Source organism: Centroberyx gerrardi, chromosome 12 (genome assembly GCF_048128805.1).
Source record: "Centroberyx gerrardi isolate f3 chromosome 12, fCenGer3.hap1.cur.20231027, whole genome shotgun sequence".
Classification (NCBI taxonomy): domain Eukaryota; kingdom Metazoa; phylum Chordata; class Actinopteri; order Beryciformes; family Berycidae; genus Centroberyx; species Centroberyx gerrardi.
The window spans coordinates 14407683-14427456 of record NC_136008.1 but is presented as its reverse complement, the minus strand read 5'-3'; the positions used below and the strand labels follow the sequence as shown (position 1 = coordinate 14427456).

At 46.7% G+C, this 19774-nt stretch overlaps 1 protein-coding gene and 1 non-coding gene across 3 annotated transcripts; one reads left to right on the top strand and one right to left on the bottom strand.

The window, feature by feature from the left end:
- The first annotated feature begins 24 nt into the window (after window positions 1-24).
- Window positions 25-19697, top strand: invs (inversin). Of its 2 annotated transcripts, none has more exons than XM_071916827.2 (19): window positions 25-69; window positions 662-776; window positions 6299-6398; window positions 7171-7337; window positions 9221-9394; window positions 10183-10350; window positions 10543-10723; window positions 11281-11390; window positions 11622-11793; window positions 12807-12962; window positions 13171-13292; window positions 13391-13498; window positions 13645-13751; window positions 13872-14081; window positions 15433-15638; window positions 16070-16664; window positions 17296-17450; window positions 18824-18910; window positions 19002-19697. In XM_071916827.2, the coding sequence occupies exons 2-19, from the start codon at window positions 774-776 to the stop codon at window positions 19115-19117; spliced, it is 2937 nt and encodes a 978-aa protein (XP_071772928.1). In that variant the 5' UTR covers window positions 25-69; window positions 662-773; the 3' UTR covers window positions 19118-19697. The 2 variants fall into 2 exon arrangements, with proteins under 2 accessions (XP_071772928.1, XP_071772927.1); XM_071916826.2 differs by lacking the exon at window positions 25-69 and adding an exon at window positions 98-213.
- trnat-ugu (transfer RNA threonine (anticodon UGU)) lies at window positions 18508-18580 on the bottom strand. The gene has a single exon. It is a non-coding gene; the product is annotated as a tRNA-Thr (tRNA).
- Window positions 19698-19774: the final 77 nt, after the last annotated feature.

Here is a 19774-nt window from a genome sequence, read left to right as displayed (position 1 = left end):
GCGATCCAACGGGACGCCTTGGAAGAAAACTTCCCAAAATTTTTCATCTGAGAGAAAGGAAATAGTAAGGTAAAGAAAATACCAACAAAGAGAGTGTGGAAAGAACATTTTAAAACACGATGACATTAACGTGATATCCAGTTTAGCCAGTGCCACGCATTTGTTCTGTGTGCCACAGTACGCTTATGAATTAGTGATTTCTTTAAAACTGGGGTGAGTTGCATCATTTTTGGTTAACTTTGTAACGCTAGCTTCCTCTAAATTTCACCAAGGCGTCTAGCTATGCCTTTTTAGCTCAATCAAACATACCATTAGCCAAAAACATACTTTGTGGTAGACATTTGATTGTGGTGGAAAGCATTCATGTAAGTTACCCTCCGAAATCTCTGCAGATACACACATTCAGCAAAATAGGGTATAGTTTTTTATTCAAACACCATGCCCACAGTTGTCCGTAAACCGTAAAGCACATAAATTATTGTACCTCATCAGATTGTAAAGACTGAGTAACAAAAGTAAATATCTCACTCCGAGACATCTACCCACTGCCACTGTCACCCACGATATAATCAGTGCTGTAGCGGTGTTGTGTTGGCAGTTAGTGTGTGAACAGGTGGGCAGGTCTCAGTATGTGAGTGATCCTCTTTCTCTGTCCCAGCAGGAGGCAGGATCAGGCCAGGTAGGGGACCTGGACGAGCATCCACACACCCACCAAGGATGCACTGAACTGGGAAACATCTGCTGAAGTGCCGCCTCCCCCCCCCAACACAGCAATGGTAAGAATCCAACACACACACGAAAGGTATCCAACACCATTGTAGGCTATAAATCCCAGAAAAGTTTTAATTTCTGCTGCAATTGGGCTTATCCATTTATAGCCTGTGGTTATTTTTGCGTTTGTCATATACTGCCTATTTGTATTTCTCTGTTTAGACTATGTGTGACAAACCTAATTGTGTGTGTAACAACCTAATTGTTAAGGGGATCAAGATGGAATGTTGAATTGAATCCCAGTATTAATATTTTATGGGCTAAAGCTGTCCATAGGGGGTTCCCAGTGTGTGAGCAACTCACAGATGGAGTCAGAGGAAGATTTCTTTTTTTTCCCTTCTCTCTCTCTCTCTCTCTCTCTCTCTCTCTCTCTCTCTACCTATCTGTCTATCTCTCTGTTGGTGGTTGGATGGATGGTATGGGTGGATATGGGTGTGGGTGTTTGCTTCCTCTGACTCATCTTTTTGTACAAGTGCATGTGTTCTTTTTGGGGAGTGTATAATTTCGTTAGAATCTGCCTAATGACGTTGAAAACCAGTGAATGAATTCATTTTGGTGAATAACCATATTTGCATACTGTCTGAAGTCGCCTTCATGTCTAGTAGTCCTTGTCAGTGTCCTATTACACTACAGTGTTATGCAGTACACACTGGCAACCCCCCCCCCCCCCCCCAACATCAGATATCATCTGTCCATCTTCTCCCTATTGCCCCTCTCTTCCTTTTTCTGTTTTCTCCATCTTTTTTCCATCCCCCCCTTGCTCCCATTGATTTTTTTGTTTGTTTTTCCAGCTGATTATGTCCCTGTACTCTGATTCGCCGGTGGGCACATTGCTCTCTGCACTCTAATTGGACATTTAATTAGATCACAGTTTTAGTCCAATTAGACTCTGAGGTATGGGAAAAGGGTTTGAGGGGAGAAAGGGAATGGAGGAGGAGAGGAGGAGAGGAAAAGTCCCCAAGCTGGTCTCTGCACCTCCCCCCCTTCTCTCCCCTCCCCTCCTATCTCTCTCTCCTTCCTTTTTCTCTTTCTGTCTTTCTTTCTGTCTGTCTGTCTGTCTGTTTCTCTCTCTCCCTCTCTCCTGAGGCTGTCTCATTAGTGATATAATGGGATGACACACAACACACAACACAACACCCCCTAACTTTTCGGAGTGGTTTCAGCAGTGGCTGCACCGCACAGACAGAGCGACTGTGTTTCACTGTTTCCGAGGCCATGTGGTAGTTTTTAGGGGTTCTGGTCTGTAATGACTCCCCGTTCCTTTAGAAAGTCTGGTGCACTCCTCCTCCTGTCCGGTGCGAGTTGCTACGGGAGCCGCAAAAGAGAGGAGCGCGAAAGTTGTTTGAGACACAGCCTGGGTGTTATCAATGCCTCTGATTAATCTGCAGCACCGCCTGACAGACTGCCAGTCACAGCAGCATCGACCAGCTCACACCACACACACACACACACACACATACACACACACGCACACACATTAGCGACATGCAGTGCAGAAGCCTATCGACTCAGTGGAATGTTCCGGTATGATATCACTACACCTAATGAGACTAAGATAAGCCTCATTACCAGCAGCACTCGGTTAGATGCCAGTCAAACCCACGGCTGCTCCACACCGGTGTTAGCTCCCCTATGGTTCCACCCTCTTCCCCCTTTGTTGTCATAGTCCAACTCTCAGCTCTCCGACTCCAAGCATAAACAACACTGTGCCCCGACGGACCGAGGCGCTCCGGCAAACACAAACACACACACAGGTACACGCACATAGACACACACGCGTATGCACACACTCATGCTCAGGTGTAAGTCCTAGGAGAACACAAGTCAATCTCAATGTCCCTGGAGCAGTCGAACGCACCGCCTCTCCCTCTGACTCCCTCCTACCCTCCACCCTCGGGAGACAGATAGAGAACCAGCCTCTGCTGTGTCCCCTACCCCACACACACACACACACACACACACGGTGTCCTACACTGCCTACCTGCACCACTGATTTTGTCTGTGTATGTTCTGCGTATGTAGATATATACGTGTGTGCATGTATAGATGTGTGTGCGTGCGTGTGCGCTGAAGACCGACAGACAGCGAGCAGTGGTGTTTTAGCCACAGGCGTCAGTACCTGACCCCCGTGGCTGTGAGATTGACAGCTGTGGTCCCGCCTAATTGCATTACTCTCCCAGGTGATTGGCCCAGACCCTGGGGGCTCATTTGTCAGGATGCATCATGGTAATGATGTAAATTAGCAGATCTATGTGTCACTCAGCCTTTCCCCCCCTGCTGATTGGCCCCGCTGTGCCCCAGGGCTCGGCCCCCAGCTGAGGGAGCCAGCTCATTGGTCCTTGGGGAACCAGGAAGTCCCCCAGAAATAGGGCTTACAGATTGGGCGTCCCTATGGGCTGATATTATCTTTCTTCCCACCTCTTTACCTGTCACTCAAAACTAGGGACAGATCCCCCCAGCCTGTATCTCCTATCAGAGACATAGATACACTCACACACATGCACGCGCGCACACACACACACACACACCCATGCAAGCGTAGGTGGTATAGACTGTAATAGCCCCACATAGGCTGAGGCCCTAAACACACTCTGTAATAACTGTTATTCACTTGTATAAAAATACACTTGGATAAAAAGTGTGTGTGTGATTGTGCGTGTGTGTTTCTCTCTAGAACAGGAATAAAGGCCTCAGGCTCAGGCTCAGTTCCCCACTGCTTACCCAGCATGCCCTAGCTCTGTCCTCCCGCAACACCAGACACCTTCACACAGACAGACAGCCAGACGACCAGATAGACTCACACACACACATGCACACACACATACACTTTGACTCCCTGTTTTCTGTGCCTAACTGTCTCAATAGCGTCCATTCAAGTGTTACTTACAGGCCTGGTGTGTGCGTCAGGAGGCAACAGCGTATATGTGTCAAACACTCCCGTAGTGTTGCTGAAAGGTTTTGTGGGAGTCGCTGGATTCTTTATTACACTCACTGAGGTTATATGAGGCAGAATATGAATAAAGACTAAATAATGTCAGCATCAGCATGAATCGATAGTTATACAGATGCACAATCACTTGGCCTGGACCTCGGCCGTGATCAATAGTTTACTCTGAGTTATTGTCTTCATATTAACAAGTGGAGTGCTCCCTGAGGAACAGATATGAATGGCTAAATGAAACCGCTCCGCTGCTCTCAACAGGACTCGTCGACTTGTTTTTACTCCGTCCTTTGTTTGATCTCAGACACTGCATCTCAAAAGCCTTTTTAGCCAAATTTGGACGCACTGTAGGTGTTTCCAAAACACTCAAGTCCTCATGAAACTCTAATTGCCTACTCTTGGCAATATGAATGTCCCACACATCAATATTTGAGCAAATTATATGTTTTTCTTTTGCATTTAAGATTATTCATAAATCAATTCATATTTTTATTGTAGCAGTTGGGGGCTGTCATATTGACTCCAAAAAGAAAAGAAAAGAAGAATATGTCGGCAAAAGGAAAGGGAAAGTTTGTCGGGGTGTAAAGAGCTCTAGTCATTAACAAGAAGCACATCAAACAGTAGAGAGCAGCTTGGTTAATTTAGCTCCCTGTGTAATGGGTTGGTAACACCAGAAGCAGGATAATACTGTTGTTTTTGAAGGTGCGGCTGTATGGCATCTTTTTGATTTCAGCATGTGTTAGATATTACCATTTGAAGAAATTGTGTGTGTGTGTGTGCGTGCATGCGTGCAAGCAAGATACAGAAAGAGAGAGAGAGTGAGCGCATGCATGTGCGAGTGAGTGAGTAATCTTCGTAAATTAGAGATGTTTGTGGTTGATTTTGGTGAAGCCCCCGTAAAAACTCTCTCTCACGGAAAATCACTTCCCATGACTTGGCACATGTGCCAGACACTCACACGCACACACACATACACACACACACACGCACACGCACACACACACACACACACACACACACACCTTTAACTACTGTACCTACGATCTCTCCCTCCCACCCTCCTTTACACACACATAGACCTACTTGACAGTAAATGTAGTAACTAACCCTTATTAAGTCTCTATGACAAAGCGGGGCTACCTGGCAGAGCGTGAGAAAGCAGCGAGCATGATGGGTAATTGCCACGCGGCACGCAGTGTCTACAGGAGCACTCTTTATGAGGTGAAGGCAGGGAGGGAGAGGGGGATGAGAAGGAGGGATGGAGGACACCATGGTATTCCCTCCTCCCTTCAGCGCCCTCACTTCTCCTCCCTGAGCTCAGAGGTTCTCAGAGCTGCGACTGAAGTGATCGGGGGCGGCCACCCACCTCCATCACTGAAGACACCCAGTGTAAACCCTAACATGCTTCATCAACGCCTCTATGTTTGGGTGAGGGGGAAGCGTCCTATCCTATTGCAAAAAAACCTCTTCTCACAGCAGATTTCTTAAGAATTAGTGGGATGGTGAATCAAGTCTGTTTGTGTGACTGTTAATGAAAATGTCTTGGAGAGAACTGAGATTGTGGCATGAGTTTGTGTCTCTGGCGTTTATGTGTTTAGGGGCAATAATTGATTTCTGTGTTGTGCCCCGCAGGGCTTGTCCCACATCTCTAAACACACACACACACATACACACACACCCGTGGCAAGGCCTGCTGCAGTATTAATGAGACATGAATAAGACATGAAGAGAGACCCCCCTCTTACACGCTCACACAGTCCCCACCAGGGTCTCCCCCTCCCCAGCTGCTTCCTGTCTGCAGATTACCCAGCCTTCACTGGGCTCTGGTTAAGTGGGGCCAGGAAGAGATTTAACCCCCTCAGCAGGGGCAGACACACACACACACACACACACACTCACCCTACTGTCAGCATACATTAGCTCTCTTATTGCCTTATTGGAAAGCATCTGTGTTATCATGTATTTGACTACTGAAGGAGCTTTAGGTGTGTGTACGGGTAAACAGAGCCAGCTATCAGGTTGAAATATGATTGATGTCAAGGGAGGATAATTTTACAAGCTTGCTTCTCTGTGGCTGGTATTTATCACTGCAGCCTAGAATACATAATATATCCAAAAAATGTATCCAAAAAAATTGTCATTATTCGGCAAATTTGTATGGGGTTCAATGATATGGCAGTCAAGTTGACCAGTGTTTCCTGCAGATTGTTTTGTCGATGTGGGGTGGAGTCCCAGGTTCACTCCTGGACACATTCCTGTCGGTGTTGCCGTTTAAGTATGGCTCTTATTTGGATATTTATATCATGATACTGTATATGAACAATTTTGTTGTAATTGCAACTATGTCCTCTCTGTCCTCTTCCATTCATTTTGCTTCGGTGGGGGGCCACCGAAGCAAAATGAATGTAAAGGAAACTCTCTGAGTGGAAAAGCCTCTGAAACAGAATTTATATCATACTCATACATATTTATTGTAGAACTGATCAATAGTACACTGGTTGTCTTAATTTCACTATATTAAACACATGATAAATAAGCTGGAAGTCGCTCCAGCTCGAGGTTTGACCTGACGTGTCTGTGTTGTAGGCATCAGAGCCCTCCGGCCCCGGCCCAGCCTCTCTGGGCTCCCAGGTTCATGCTGCAGCTGTCAACGGAGACAGGAGCACCCTCCTCAAACTCATCACAGGTAGGTAACACAAGCAATCAACACCTCAAATATATTACAGGTAGGTAACACACTCACACTCAGTACTGCAACGACATCACATAGGTATAGCACACACGCAAGGCAGGGTTCAGTTCACTTGAATGTGTGATAATGTGCTGCTTTATTGATCTCAGTAAGGAAATTCACTTTTCACTTGCCCCCTCCGCAGGCAGGTCAGAGTGCAGGGTGAGCTGCAGCTGGTAGGAACCCAGGGTGTTGTGCAGGGACACTACAGCAGGGCAGGTGCTTCTCAGCATGGGGGCTTGAACCCGGGTTGAAGGACCCTCTCCCTATGTACTATGCCGCCCCGCTGCCAAAGTGTTGCCGTGGGCTTGACATTTAGCTGTGGTGATATTTAAACCTGAATATGTGGACAATAGAGTATCAGTATTGTTCATATAGATGTATGAAAAATGATGTATGCATCAAATGAAGATTGCGACCTCTAAGTGTCAGGGAGGCAACATGGTCTCCCATCTCACTATGCCTCCCGGCTTCCCCGGACAAAGTGATTCATTTCAAAAAGTGGAAGCGGGTTTCTACAAAATTTAAGCAGTAAAAAACTTTAAGCATGAAGAGGTTGTCAAAACCAACCTTTTAAAAATTGTTGATAAATGCTCCATCATAAGCAACAGAATTGCAGTTTCTGTTTACATTTTGAAAGCGAATTGACTCTCTCAAGTAATGCCAACCCACCGTCTTAAATCTCTAACCCTCCTTTGTTTGTATGTGTGTGTCCGTGTGTGTGTAGCGGAGCCCTCGCTGCGGGACCGCGAGGACCAGTTTGGGCGGACCCCTTTGATGTACTGTGTGCTGGCTGACCGCCTGGATTGTGCGGAGACTCTGCTGAAGGCTGGAGCCTCAGTCAACAAGACAGACCACAGCCAGCGCACCGCTCTGCACCTCGCCGCACAGAAGGTACGGCCTGGACACGCACACATACACAGGCATACAGTATACAGCAACACACACAAATGCTGACATTATACATGTGGCAAAGTTTTCACCTGATGTAGTGAATGTCAAAGTAGGAGCTGAATAAATGTGACAAATTGATTGATGAATGATTGCAAAAGAATGGATGAATGGGTGATAAATGGATTTGTAATGGAGGAGTGGATGGGAGACTAGATGAGATCTAGTAGAGGTTTGGTGGCAGAGAGAGAGTTGAATGTTGAGTTTGACCGTCTTTAAGCTCCAGTGGGAAGCCAGTGCCCCCTAGTGGCTGCAGTTATGGCCTTAGGGCTGGATGGGGGAGCAAATTCTCAACTCTAAATAACCCCCAGACAAACACACATGTACACACACACACACACACACACACACACAATGATGCCAGGTCTTATCCCTCTATCCATCCCATGCTGCCTCTTTTTTCTCACGACCATATAGCTGTCATTTTCACCAGTACACACTCGTGTACACACATCACACATGGTGCATATGACGCAGTTTACATACTGTAGTTTCCTTCAGGAAAATGTCTTGGTAGGGGAGAAAGGCCTCTTACACAGAATGTAGGCCATGTAGCAGACAAAAACTCCCCATTGAAACCAATAGTAATAATTATACTAGTAATAATAAAGACAAAGTTACCAAATGCTTTAGTAGCAAAAAAGTAGACAGTAGCAAAAAAGAACTAGAGCAAATACAGTGTGACAATAATGGGCTACAAACATATTTGAAAAGATACAAAATCATAATGTTAACAGTTAAATACAAGTTTATAAAAATGAGCTTTTAGCTGTTAGATAGAAAGATAGAAAATTGACTGTCTTGATTTCATCAAGTAAGTTGTATCAAGGTTTAGTGTCCCTGATTGCAAATGCTCGATCACTCTTTGACTTGAGTCTAGGCTTAGGAAAAGTCAGAAGAGACAATATTAATGAAAGCCCATTCTGCCTATTCAGTAGCATGGGAAACAAATGAATGTGGTACAAATAATTTCCCTTCATGACTTAGGTATTTATCAGTACCTTCTTTTACGGAGCTGCACTGCTGATACAGGATCATCATCATTGAAGTAAAGGGGATCGTAATAGGCTATGGGGGTCCCTCTCACAGGCTGTGCACGTGTGTGTGTGTGTGTGTGTGTGTGTGTGTGTTGGGAGGGGGCTAGTGATGGGAGGCCCTGTCTCTCTGACATCTGATCAATAAGTGGCTGAGACAGGGAGAGAGGCCAGGGATTACTGATCTAATTGGACTGAGAATAGGGAGGATGGAACACACACACACACACACACACACACACATACGGTCTAGATGCATGCTCACACACAAGATAGATTTGTCAGACTGTGACATGGTGGTCACAGGATGGCAAATATACAAAACATACACACGCATACACGGACGTGCGCACGCGGACACACACCCTGCAGTTCTCTGGCAGCTGTTGCACAGTACATCACCCAGCAGGCCGGTGGTGAGAGGTTGAGAGTTGAGACCGGTGGTTAGTCTGAAGCTGAGGATGAGGATGATGATGATGATGATGATGTGGAGGGGATGACAGGCGGAGAGTGGCTGTTTAGCCCCTGTTTACCGTTCAGCAGCCCATCACACACACACACACTGAGGAGAGAGGCAGGAGGAGAGAAGATGGATGACCTACAGATTGAACCAGACACCTCTAAAAGCTGGGGAGTGTGTGAGTGCGTGTGAGTGTGTGTGAGTGTGTGTGTCAGTGCTGCTGTCTGATGCTCATTGCTCATGACTAATGTTGAGAAGAATGGGTGATGTCTCTGCTACTTAGGCTAGTATACCTTTTTACAGTTGTGTGTGTGTGTGTGTGTGTTTTGCAGGGGAATGTGCGCTTCCTGAAGCTGCTGCTGTCTAGGCGCGCTGACTGGCTACAGAAAGATCTAGAAGAGATGACCCCACTCCACCTGGCCACTCGACACCCCTCCCCCAAAGCCCTCGCCCTGCTGCTCAAACACATCGGACCTGGAGAGGTGGACACACAGGACAAGAACAAGGTACTGCGGTACAGACACACACACACACACACACACACACACACACACACACACACAAACACAGCGTCAGAGAGCGTTGGGAAATAGTTTGTCTATACAACTGTCCATAGTTTGTGTTCAGTTGGAGAACCAGCCGGTCTGGGCGTCTGACCAATAACCCACAAAGAGATAATTGACCGACTGAAGATGGTTCCCCAGAAGCAGCAGGAGTTTGAGGTCACAGGCATACGTGCACATGCACCTACAGGCACACACACACACACACACACCACACACATAAACGTACACACAGAGACACACACACACACAGAGCAGTGAATGATTGAACAATCTGTGGCTTTGTCCTGTGTTCCGCTGATAAGACTACAAACACACACACACACGCACAAACATACAGTCTCCTCTGTCTGTAGGAGCTGATGTCTATCTGACATCAGTAGTTAGTTTTGTAATAATCCAATATGCATCATCGTGTCAGATGACAGTGGTTTCAGTAAATCTCAGAATAGCTTACGGTTTCAGCTCACTGCTGTAACTTCAATACAAAGCTTTGTGTAGCGTGTTGCCCTCACATATCCTCGCCATGTCATTGCGCAGTGATCGTGTTTTACTTATTTTTATGTTTATCACACGAATAAACAGACACACACACACACATTCTTACACATATAAACACAAACACACAACTCCCTACATCACCTTTCTCTCTCTCTGTCTCTATCCCTCTCTCTCCCTCTCTCTCTTTCTCTCTCTCTGTCTGTCTCTCTTTTTTCTCTCTCTCTCTGCAGCAAACTGCTCTCCACTGGTCAGCCTTCTATAATCGACCAGAACATGTTCGCCTTTTGATCAAGCATGACTCCAACATCGGCATCCCAGACAGTGAGGGGAAGATCCCTCTGCACTGGGCTGCGCACAGCCAGGAGCCCAGCGCCACGCAAACCGTCCGCTGCATACTGGTACACACTGTCATGCATGTACACACACACACACACACACACACACAACTGAATTTGGTTGTCATCATCGTCCCCTATCCTCACGTTACCAGAAGTCTGCATTGCTTTTTCTTTTGCATGTATTGATCTGGTTCTCTTGTGTGTGTGTGTGTGTGTGTGTGTGTGTGTGTGTGTGTGTGTGTCCATGTGCAGGAGGCAGCTCCCACTGAGTCCCTGTTGAACTGGCAGGACTATGAGGGTCGGACGCCTCTACACTTTGCCGTTGCCGACGGTAACGAGGCAGTGGTGGAGGTGCTGACGTCGTACGAGGGCTGTAGTGTGACAGCTTATGATAACCTGTTCAGGACACCGCTGCACTGGGCTGCTCTACTCGGTGAGGCAACAGGCCTAGATGTGTTTCTTCTGACCTACAGAAGCCTAGACTGCTTGTCTCTAGCCAGGGATGGAAATTAAAGATTTCAGGCACTAGCTCAGCATTTTCACTGGGATGCAATCTGCAGATTATTTCCAGTATCCCCAATTCAAATTCTGGCTTGTGATTGGCCACTGGATAACAGGATTTGTGAAATAGTTTTTGTAAAAAGTTTATCTCCTGTCTTGCAGAAAGTGTTATATTGAGGTCTGGACTGCATGTAATTTTATAGTATTTATGGGTATAATTTTTGTTAATATTGAATATAAACCCTCGGCATGACTGTTGACCTTTAAAGCACACAAAAACAAATTACAGCTGTTTGCCTTTGTACAGCAGTATAGTGGAGCATTTGTCCCACCTCCCATATCACACGTCAATCTGACATCCTTGTTGTTATCTTTCACCCTGACGAGCGTTTGTCTGCATTGTGTCTGTAGATATTTGTCTTTCTCTGTGTGTGTGTGTGTGCGTGCATGTGTGTGCGTGCCCCTAATTTACATATGAGTGTTTTTCAGGCCATGCCAGGATTGTGCACCTGCTGTTGGAGAGGAACACATCAGGCACTATTCCCTCAGACAGCCAGGGAGCGACACCTCTGCACTATGGAGCTCAGAGCAACTACGCTGTGAGTCAAACACACTCCGACACACAAATGCTGGAAAATCAGTTGAGTCAGCATCACACAACATCATCCGATATACAGTATTCCTGATAATGGAATAAAGCTATTTGATATTCTGAATACTTCTGAGAATATAGGGCTGTGAAGGCAAAGGCGAGATATTGTTTTATTTGCTTGACCTTTCAGCATGTGTGATCCCAAGTTCCTGAACGTCATCTCTGTGTGTGTGTGTAGGAGACAGTGGGTGTGTTTCTGTCCCACCCATCAGTGAAGGACGAGCCCGATTTGGAGGGGCGGACGGCTTTCATGTGGGCTGCTGGGAAGGGCAGTGATGATGTCATCCGTACCATGTTGACCCTCACCCCTCACATTGATATCAACATGGCCGACAAGTACGGAGGCACCGGTGAGCGAAACATGCCCGTTTCTGCTGTGTTGTTTTTCTCTGCAGGAGGAACTGAAGCTCCTCTAACTGCTTTCATTGACAAGGGGAACCCCACCCACCCCAACACCCACCACCCACAACCACCCCACCACAGCCCCCACCACTCCTCTGTGTGCTCACAGAACATGGTGACGTAAATGCCCCAGTGACACACATACGCACACACACACATTCACACAGACCTTGGTGTACACCTCTGTGCTCTGTTTGTTTTGGCGCGTGGTGTCTGAGGTTACACAGGTGCTTGTTTGAGGCTGGGGATGATGATGTCACAGGGGATTCCCCCCGGGTGCTGGAGCAAGAGAGCGGAAGAGAGAGAGAAAGAGGGAAGTGATACTGTCAGAGAAATTAGTGTATCCCAGTGAGTTCATTGAATAGACTGCCACCACTGCCAACTCTGTCCCATGACTTCCTTGTGTGTTGATCACACACACACACACACACGCACACACACACAAACCCCCACACATGACTTTCTGCCATGCTTCGACCCCTGGGCTGTTTGGACCTCTAATCTCCATGGCGATAGCCCCTCTGCTCAGCCAGGCAGTCATTGTTTATGCATGCATAATATGCGCTGGTTGAGTCATGCTAATGAGACGGTGTGAAGGGCAGTGGAGCTGACTGGTGCCCAGATCACTTCCATGCACTTGACTCTAGTCCCTACTGTCTGGGGATCTGTGGGGGGGTGGGGGGTGTTAGCCATGAGGAGGCTTAAGTGGATTGCTCCTCATTGAATTTCTCTGTCTGTTTAACCCTCCATTGACCAGGATTTAGCTGCAGCCCAGAGAGGAGCTGCAGTTAAGGGCATGAATGAACAAACAAGAGACAGAGGAGGAGCAATTGGCCTGGGGGTATTTATTGTCCAGTTAGATTCAGGGCCTCATATTCTCATCTGATGGTAATTCTTTTCTGTGTGTGTGTGTGTGTGCGTGTGTGTGTGTGTGTGCATGTGCGTGTGTGTGTTCACGCAGCGCTGCATGCGGCCTCCCTGTCAGGCCATGTGAGCACAGTGAGGCTGCTGTTAGAGAGGGGAGCCATGGTCGACTCTTTGGATGTGATGAAACACACACCGCTGTTCCGCGCCTGCGAGATGGGACACAGAGACGTCATACTCACACTCATCAAAGGTGGGTGTGTTCGGTATATACGTGTGAGCCAATAATTACGCTCTCATGTTTTTGCGTACGTTAATTGTGGGGAAAAAGGCTTTTGTGGCTTTGTGTCTGTATCTTTTAGGGTCACAGGAATATTGTCGGGGGCAAATTGCTCCAACCCTTGCACTTGCACGTTGATGATCTAGGAATTGAAGCGAAATTTGACTTTTGTATTCTGTAGGTTCTGCGCGTGTGGACCTGGTTGATGTGGATGGTCACACTGCACTTCACTGGGCAGCGCTGGGTGGGAATGCTGAGGTGTGCCAGGTACTGATGGAGAATGGGATCAGTCCCAACGTACAGGTATGAATGCACACACAATTGATGTTGATACAATATTAATCATTCTTTATCCGACTGTTGGAAGAGGTTTGTTATCTTATATGTGACTCACTGTCCAGGACCAGGCGGGGCGGACTCCTCTACAGTGTGCTGCCTACGGAGGCTACATCACCTGCATGGCTGTTCTCATGGAGAACAATGCTGATCCAAACATACAGGACAAGGAGGTACGAATCCGCTTACACATCCACAGAACCATACAGAACATATGCACACAAACTTCTACGCATCTGTACATATTATAGGAGCTGTTGGATACCACTAATATATATACTACAGTATGATTTTGTGCTTTCTTTGTATGCGTGTACAGGGGCGGACTGCTCTCCACTGGTCTTGTAACAACGGCTACCTGGATGCGGTGAAACTGCTACTGGGCTACAATGCCTTTCCCAATCACATGGAGCACACCGAGGAGAGGTGAGGAAAGAGAGAGAGAGGTTAGAGAGGTAGTCATGGAGGAGGAATTGGCAGCAGAGGGGAGGAGACAGGGAAGAGGGAAGAATTGATGTATGAATTACATGTGTGTGTGTTGCGTAGGTACACCCCCCTGGACTACGCTCTGCTGGGGGAGCACAGCGAGGTGACTCAGTTCATGCTGGAGCACGGCGCTCTGTCTATAGCAGCCATCCAGGACATCGCCGCCGCCTCCATCCAGGCCGTCTACAAGGGCTACACCGTCCGCAAGGCCTTCAGGGAGAGGAAGCAGCTCCTCATGAGGCACGAGCAGCTGCGCAAGGACGCCGCCAAGTGAGAGACGAGCACACACACACGTCTACGCAAACACACACGCACAGGAGTATTTACATATCCGTGCTCCTAGGCGTACACAGAGCCACACAAGACTTTCACTTGTTTCAAACTCAAACACATACAGGTATTAATGCCTTGGTCATTGTTTCTCTTGCTCCATGCTGCTTTTGTTCATTGTAATGCACACTCACTAACGTCTCTCTCTGCGTCACACAATGCCTTTTTGTAGTTTACAATTACAGGCGTTGTATTCATCTCTCATTCTTTGGTTTCTATCTCCTTTATCTCTCTCTGTCTTCCTCTCCTCACCCACATAGGAACAGTCACACTCCCTCCATATCCATCTTTCTTTCTGTCATCCCTGCACACACATACATCTTCCCCCTGTCTCTCTCTTCTGGTTTGTTCTCCTTTTGTCATTTGCTCACCGTCACACCTTTAGTCTTCCACAATGCTATTGAGATGTAAATTTGTTTTAAGAGGGCGCATTGCTTTCCACTTTTGCTCTGTTTTTCTTATTTGAAGCAGACGATAAAAGTCTCTTATGAGATTTTTTTTCATAAGATATAGTCAGAAAATTCTACCACAGCTTCTCTTCTTATTAATATGATTTTTTTTCTTGCTAGAAAATAGCTGTGGCCAGATGTATAAAACTTTCTGTGGCACCACCACAAACAATTTGTGTAGGCACAAAGGTGTGAACTGTTCTGAATGAATCAAAAATCAAGTCTGTCTAGTAAAGATGCTGCTATATAGAGGCATTAGTATTGGCATTACTAATAATATATCAGATATGTCAAATGGTAAGAGCTGCTGTTCCAGTAATATAGACAGTAATAAAATTCTGAATTGTGCTTTTCATCAAGGGCCAGAAAATCAGCATGACCTCAGAATACACTTAAAAAAACACGCCCTAGTGATAGAGATTTTACGATTACCACAAATGTTAGTATTGAATTCAACTATGTAAATTATTTTAGTCATTATTATTATTAGATTATCTACCCTTCTTAACACAGGGTTTGAAACCAAGTGACAGCAGTGGACACAGGAGCATTGGAAGAATTGTGTTCAATTAAATAAGCTCATAAATTGTAATTTAAGTGTCACTGAAGGTTTTCAAGGCAGCACACATGTACTAAATAGTTTTCTCATTCAGTTTATTTCAGTTTTTAATTTAAAACCAGATATCACCCATGGTCCACGGTGTGTGGAATCGTGTACACATTTGTTTATTTATCTGACCCTTGGCTGTTAAAGTGGTGCCATTCAGACAAAATGGCCTGTCATGTTTAGGTTTGACTGCTTCATCGAGATATTGTTAAATTATTTTCTTCTCTGTGTTCAGGAAACGAGAGGAAGAACAGCGGAGAAGGGAAGCAGAGCAGCAAATCTCGTTGGCCAGTGCAGAGAAACGAAAGATCTCACTGGCACAAGCGGAGCAAGAGAAGCTCTCCTTGGCGAACATTATGAAGGATTTATCAGTGAATGACTCAGTGGTGGAAACAAAGAAAAAAGTTGAACGCACTAAGAACAAAGAGGAGGGACACAAAGGTACAACACATACACAAATCCCTAAGGTTGTAATGATATGCTCAGCTCACAATTTGAATCAGTATATGATGTTGGGTTGATGGTTATGATATTGTGTTAATATTTGAGGGTAAAATAAAGTTTTAGCAATGTTGCCTGTGCCAGTGAGCAATGCTATTTGTGTCTTCACTCACATGAGAAATTAAATGGATAAGGAAGAGTGTCTTGCTAATTTGATATTGATTATGTATAATAACTCATCAAAATGCATTTTCAACTCGAAGATATATATTTTTTTGTTCCAAAATAGCCCTATATTGTGACAATATATTCTTGCATGCCTAGAAGTAAATACTATAAAAGCACATTAAAGCACAAGCATTCAGCACAAAATGTCTCACATATCTCTCTTTCTCTTTTTCTTCTCTCTCTTTCGCTCACCACCCCAACAGCCCACAGGAGCAGATCCTCCAGAAGAAGTAAGGAGGCTGAGCCACGTGACGCCACTGACACTCTGACCCGTCCCTGTCATGTGACCTGTGACCCTGCGCCCGGTGCTCCCCAGACCACCAGGCTGAAGGAGCGGCTCTCACCTGCCGGCTGCAGCCGTCCGGCCAGCCCCAAACACAGACCCCCCACCACACCCAAGGTCAAGAAACGACCGCCCTCGAACGCATGCACTCCTTCCACGAGCTGCTCCATCATGGACCGAACTGACGCCATCACTAAAGAACGCATCCCGCTAAACAAGAGAGACACTCACACCACTGCGCAGACCGCCCCCAGCAAGACTGACGCACACACCTCCCTGCAAAAGCACAGAAACAACAAGGCGCACAGTTCAGAGAGAGCCGCTAAGAGCGACCAAACACACACTCCCTCATTAAGATGCCGTTCTGCCCTGGACCATAAAACCCCTTCCAGCAAGACACACACTCAGGCTGCCACACACATACCCATCTCCACGCGCACGCATAGGGAACACGACAGAGAGCAGCACGGGAGGAGGAACGAGGCTGCGCGCACCATCCAGCGAGCTTGGAGAAGGTCTGTTCCTGTGTGTCTGTTTTTGAATGTGCGTGTGTGTGTGTTTGTACCTGGTGGGCTGTTTAGTAGCTGGCTCTCCGCCGGCCGTGGGAGATTGGCAGTGCCATGTGGTGCCCACATGTGTGCCCCCTGCCATCTACACGCCACCCCCCATCTCATCTCTCCCATAACACCCCCTCACCCCTCGTCCATGGTCTGGATGCCATCAACACTTTAGCGATGGGGGAGAGAGCGTGGGAGACAGGGGTGAGACGAGGAGGCCGGGGACAGACAGGGGCTGTAATCTAGAGCTCTCATACTGTTTTAACAAGAGGCTAAAAGTTCAGGCGTGCCGCTCTAATAGCTACCAGCAGCCTTTCTTTACCTTTCTCTCTCTCACACACACTCTCCGTCTCTCTCAGGGCCTGCCAGCCCACCCCAGGAGGCCCTCTGTTTCCATTCAGCTTCACAATTATATTCTGTATGTGCCGGCTATTAACTGCCTTGAACAAACTGTTTCTGCTTTGTTTATGCTTTAGTGAGTATTAGTGTGAGGAGTTGCCAGCTTTTAAACCTTTGAACGCTCTCCCCCCAGATTTTTAATTTAACCGCGTGTGCATGCGTACGCGCTCGCATGGATGTGCGCCCACAGGTTCCATGCAAGAAGCAGACTGAGAGCGTCCAGGACCTCTGAAGGGGTGGAGTCAGCCGATCCGAACCACGCCCACACCCGGAAGAAGACCGAAATCCGAGCGCCGCCTGCTAAACCGACAGCGAGTAAGAGCTCAGTGCTACAAAGCATCTATGGTAAGGTTATTCTGCGTAAAACCATGTTACGGTGGGAAAAGCGCGTCTTTTCATCTGAATTGAAATCGCTTGAATTAAACGGAAACCCGACACTGGAAACAGACTTAGAATGGGATTCATGTGAGAAGTTGGGGTGGAAATCAGGAGGCTTTCTAAGGACTGGGACGGTAGTCGGACCAGTGTAGAACATTAGTGACTAATTGAGGGGGTAGGAACACGTGTTAAGTGTCTGGATGATGCTCCGAGCCACATTCCAGGACAGTATCAGCCTGGTTGTAGGGTTTCACCCCACAGACAGGCCTGACCTTCATCACACATCACCAGGTGATGACGGGAGAATGGGCAGAAACCTTGCTGCGCCAAAACATACAAGCACGCACGCCGTCTCCCCCCCAACAGACGGATAGACCCCCACCTACTCACCCCCCCACCCCCACCCCCAACCCCCAACCTTCTGACGTATTATCCCCCCTCCCCCCTTCTCACCTCACCTCCTTCTCTCTCTCTCTCTTTCTCCCCTTCTCTCTCTCTCTGACAGTCCTGGCACTGTGAAAAGTTCAGAGCTGTCAGGGGGAATGTCAGACGACTGCGTGGAGCTATCTGCTGAACACACACACACACACACACACACACAAACCCCCACACGGTGCCACACACACACATTCATGAAACTCATTCTCTCGCTTGCTCTCCTTTTTTGTCGTCGGAGGAGACAGACGTTTGGCCCACAACTCCAGACTGGGTCACACATCTCAGTTAATCATCATAAACCTTCTTTTTTTAATTTGCTCATTAATTATTTCATCTCAAACATATCCCAAATATCTCTCTCTCTCTTTGTCTCCGTCTGTCTATCCGTCTCTATCTCTCTCTCTCCCTGTAACACACACAGAGAATTCAGTCCTCGACCGTCAAACTGATTGTTACAACTGACGGAAAATGAGCGATGCATTTTTCCATGACGGATAACAAAACCACGCGTGTCCAAAGGTTGTTATATTGAAGTGTTGGTGTAGCTGTTTGTTACAACTATTTGGGAATGAAAATGTTCACCATTAGGCCCCAGCGAGAATTGAACTCGCGACCCCTGGTTTACAAGACCAGTGCTCTAACCACTGAGCTATAGGGCCTTACCTGACAACAGAGTCATCAAATGAGTCAGATAATGGACACACCTGAGACCATGAGCCATGGGTGTGAAGCCTAACTAGATAGACCGGTTACTGCAGTAGCCTGAGTGTCCGCTAGTTGAGCATGTGAGATAGATTTGTCAAATCTAAATGGATATGCCATCCAAGATAAACAATATTTATCTCCGTAGCCCTTTTAAGTGTACCGTATAATTCATATTATGTTTATTTACTGTCCTTCAGGCAGCTCTATGGCCAGGCGAGGGCGTTCTCTTCAGGGCTCTCAGTCTCAGCTGCTCCTGGACTTGTCTCTACGCACCCAGAGCCAGTGTAAGTGTGTACATATATACACACACGCACATACACACTTTCTTGTCCAGTATAAGTATCTAAAAGGTTATTTTATGTGTTTGTGTTACAGTGAGCGGTATAGAGTGTGTGCACCTGTATGAAACAGTGAGTCAAGCCAAGCAGTACTCTTACCACCTGAGACCCCGCAGTGCTGGACAGGGGACAAGAGGCCGGGGGAAACATTGAGACTGTACATACACACACACACACACACACACACACACACACACACACTCTCACAGCTCACGTTCTTTGATGTTTTCTCAGCTGGCTGGCGGCCTTACCTCTATAGAATTACTGCGCATATTGTTCCCGCAGTGTGCCAAGTTTTCTAAAATTAAGCCATATGACATCACAGCCATGACCTCACAGGGTGGGGTTAAGTCTACAGTAATGGTGTGTGTAAAAGATAACCTTTCATCCATTGTGGAAGGAACACACACACTCTCCATCTCCCTCATTCTCCATCTCTCACACACACACACACTGAGATAACCTTTCCTCCTGTTGTGGAGAATGAGGCAGTCTATCAACAACCGGTCATACAGCTAGCCCACCTGCAGCCACACACACACACACACACACACAGACGCACACACACTTTCTCTATTACTCTCGAAACTTCAGTCTGGTCTCTCAATGCCTTCCTTCCCAAGTGGAAGGTGTATTTCTGAACTATGCTGTTTTTATTTACTCACATATGTATTTGCACAAAAATAGTCCTTATTCTATTGTAACTATTGTGTAATTATAAATATATACCTCAATGCTGTTTCTTGCTTTTTTACTGTATTAGAAAAAATGCTCAAAATTAATAAATGCAAAATGACACCAAAGGCAGTG